Raw genomic sequence first — 2500 nt, forward strand, 5'->3', positions numbered from 1 at the left:
CCAGTGTACTAAAGCACCAGAGTACCAGTGTACTAAAGCACCAGAGTACCAGTGTACTAAAGCACCAGAGTACCAGTGTACTACAGCGGTAGAATGACAGTTCAATCGTTTTTTAGACTCTGATCTATTCATACAACAAGGGACACAGCACTTTCCCGTTTTTCCCATATTTGTCAGCGTCTTTGAGCCTCGGAAAAGCGCTATATAAATATAATGAATTATTATTATTACTGAAGCATTTCGAAGGCAGCGCCTCAGCCAACTTTGGACCCGGAAACACGTCACGACTTAACAACCGAATAGACACAGAGTGAGAGGAGCTCCCGCTTTAGGCTACCTGTAAGATGGCCACCTCGTTCCTCAGCTGCCTCTCCTGCTTGGTGGGGAAGCGGGTTTTATCAATGACCTTGATGGCCACACTCCTACCTGACTGTCTGTGTGTGCCTGGGGGGAGGGGAGGAAGGAGAGAGGGTCAGAGGGGCTGTTGGGAGTAGCCATGTAACCTTTAATACTGTATTAACCCTTAACCTACCTCTATACACCACTCCGAACTGTCCTGAACCCAGAACCTCCTCAGTACAGATCTGATACACAGAGCTGACGTCCTGAAACACACACACACACACACACACACACACACACACACATTCATGAAATACATGCATGAAATACACACACACGCACAAATATACACACAAATAAAGGACCAATCAGGTGCCAGGTACTTACCTGACTGCCTCCACTCTGGGGTCCGTCAACTAGGACAGAAACAGGATGGTTGATAAAACAGAAATGAAACAGAAGATAAAACAAAAGGATTTGATCAGGAAATACTTGCAGTGATCAGACATTTCCTGCCAAGTCACTTAGGGGGTTTCTATAGGACAAGAACATTGTGTTAGGCCAGTCTGTCCACCAAACAGGGGCGCTGGACCTGTCTCACCCCCCCCCCCCCCCCCCCCCCCTGGCCCTGGACTGTCTCACCCTCTCCCTCCTCCCCCCCTCAGCCCTGGACTGACTCACCCTCTCCCTCCTCCCCCCCTCCTCCCTGGACTGGCCTCAGTGCCAGGCGTAGGGCCGTCTCCCAGGCCTGCCCGTCCCTCCCTGCCAGCACACAGTACACCAGCGTGCCGGTCACCACCTCGAACGAGTGGGCATCGTTGCCAGGCAACAGTGGCACAGAGAGCTGGGCGGGGCCTCGCACCTGCAGCACCTCCGACAGAGGCAGCTCCTGGAGGAAGGAGAAGAAAGAGAAGAAGAAGAAGAATTAAGAACTAGAATTAAGAATTAAGAATTAAGAACTAGACAGGGAGAAGTCCTGTGGAAATTGTGATGTGTGCTTGCCCCCCCCCCCCTCCCCTGCATCCCCTGGCAAAGACCAACTCCAATTGAATGTTGGAAAAAAGAATTAGACTTTTGTTTTATTTGGATGTTATGTGTAGGGTGAGACTTTGGCCACTGGGGGGCAGTCATTTGGTTGCGGCTGATGGTTTCACTCAAACAGAACCAACCCAGGAGAGGCTGGTGGAGGTAGACATCAAACAGTACCAACCCAGGAGAGGCTGGTGGAGGTAGACATCAAACAGTACCAACCCAGGTTGGTACCTACCTTATAGTACTTGGTACTGCACTCATTCTGGTACAGAGTGATGTTCTTCTGGTCCAACATCCAGTAATGCCGTTTCCTCTAAGAGAAGCAAAGAGAAAGGTGTGTAAGTATTTTGTGTGTGTGTGTGTGTGTGTGTGTGTGTGTGTGTGTGCGTGTGTGTGTGTGTGTGTGTGTGTGTGTGTGTGTGTGTGTGTGTGTGTGTGGGTGGCTGGTCTATCTAAGAGAAGGGACAAACAGTTAGCAAAGTACTGCTCAGTATCTGCTATTATTGGTAGCCGCTCAATATGGAGAAGGCGGTGCTTCTTGTACCCATGAGCTGGATACGGTCTGTTTTACAGTATTGATACTGTATCTGTCAATCCACTGTAATCATCATTTAGTGTGAATAACATCCTGTGTGTAGCATAACTGGTTGTTAATAACATCCTGTGTGTAGCATAACTGGTTGTTGGCTCAGCACTACTGTAACTGACTGTTTTCATAATGTCAAAATGCACTGATAGTATTTATGTCCTTTAGATATTGTGGGGCGCAGGAGGTAGAGTCGCCGTATAATAATCACAATGTTGGCAGATCGGCGGTTCGAGCCCCGGCTGGCCACATGTCGAAGTGTCCTTGGGCAAGACACTGAACCCCAAAATTGCTCTCAGTGAGCGGGCCAGCACCTTGCATGGCAGCTTGCCGCCATTGGTGTGTGAATGGGTGAATGAGAGGCCGTTGTAAAGCGCTTTGGAGCAGCTTTGGAGCAGCAAAAAAAAGGCGCTTTATAAGTGCAGTCCATTTACCATTTACCATTGTACATGTATGTGGACATAAATAAAGCATTTAAAATGTGTGTGTGTGTATGCATGCATGTGTGTATGTGTGTTCTCACCAGTATGTCAGTGTTGG

The 2500-nt window shown here is 48.8% G+C and overlaps 1 protein-coding gene across 1 annotated transcript in view; it reads right to left on the reverse strand.

The window, feature by feature from the left end:
• The window catches only part of prkd4 (protein kinase D4), a gene marked incomplete at its 3' end in the record, with an annotated part of 11835 nt that overhangs the window by 3258 nt on the left and 6077 nt on the right, over positions 1-2500 (reverse strand). The window contains 5 exon segments of the mRNA XM_080547752.1: positions 338-444; positions 533-605; positions 1016-1231; positions 1610-1687; positions 2484-2500. The exon segment at positions 2484-2500 is cut by the window's right edge and continues 107 nt beyond it. Coding sequence (XP_080403878.1) covers positions 338-444; positions 533-605; positions 1016-1231; positions 1610-1687; positions 2484-2500 — 491 coding nt within the window.

This window comes from Nansenia antarctica (genome assembly GCF_963989245.1).
Source record: "Nansenia antarctica genome assembly, chromosome: 17".
Classification (NCBI taxonomy): Eukaryota; Metazoa; Chordata; class Actinopteri; order Argentiniformes; family Microstomatidae; genus Nansenia; species Nansenia antarctica.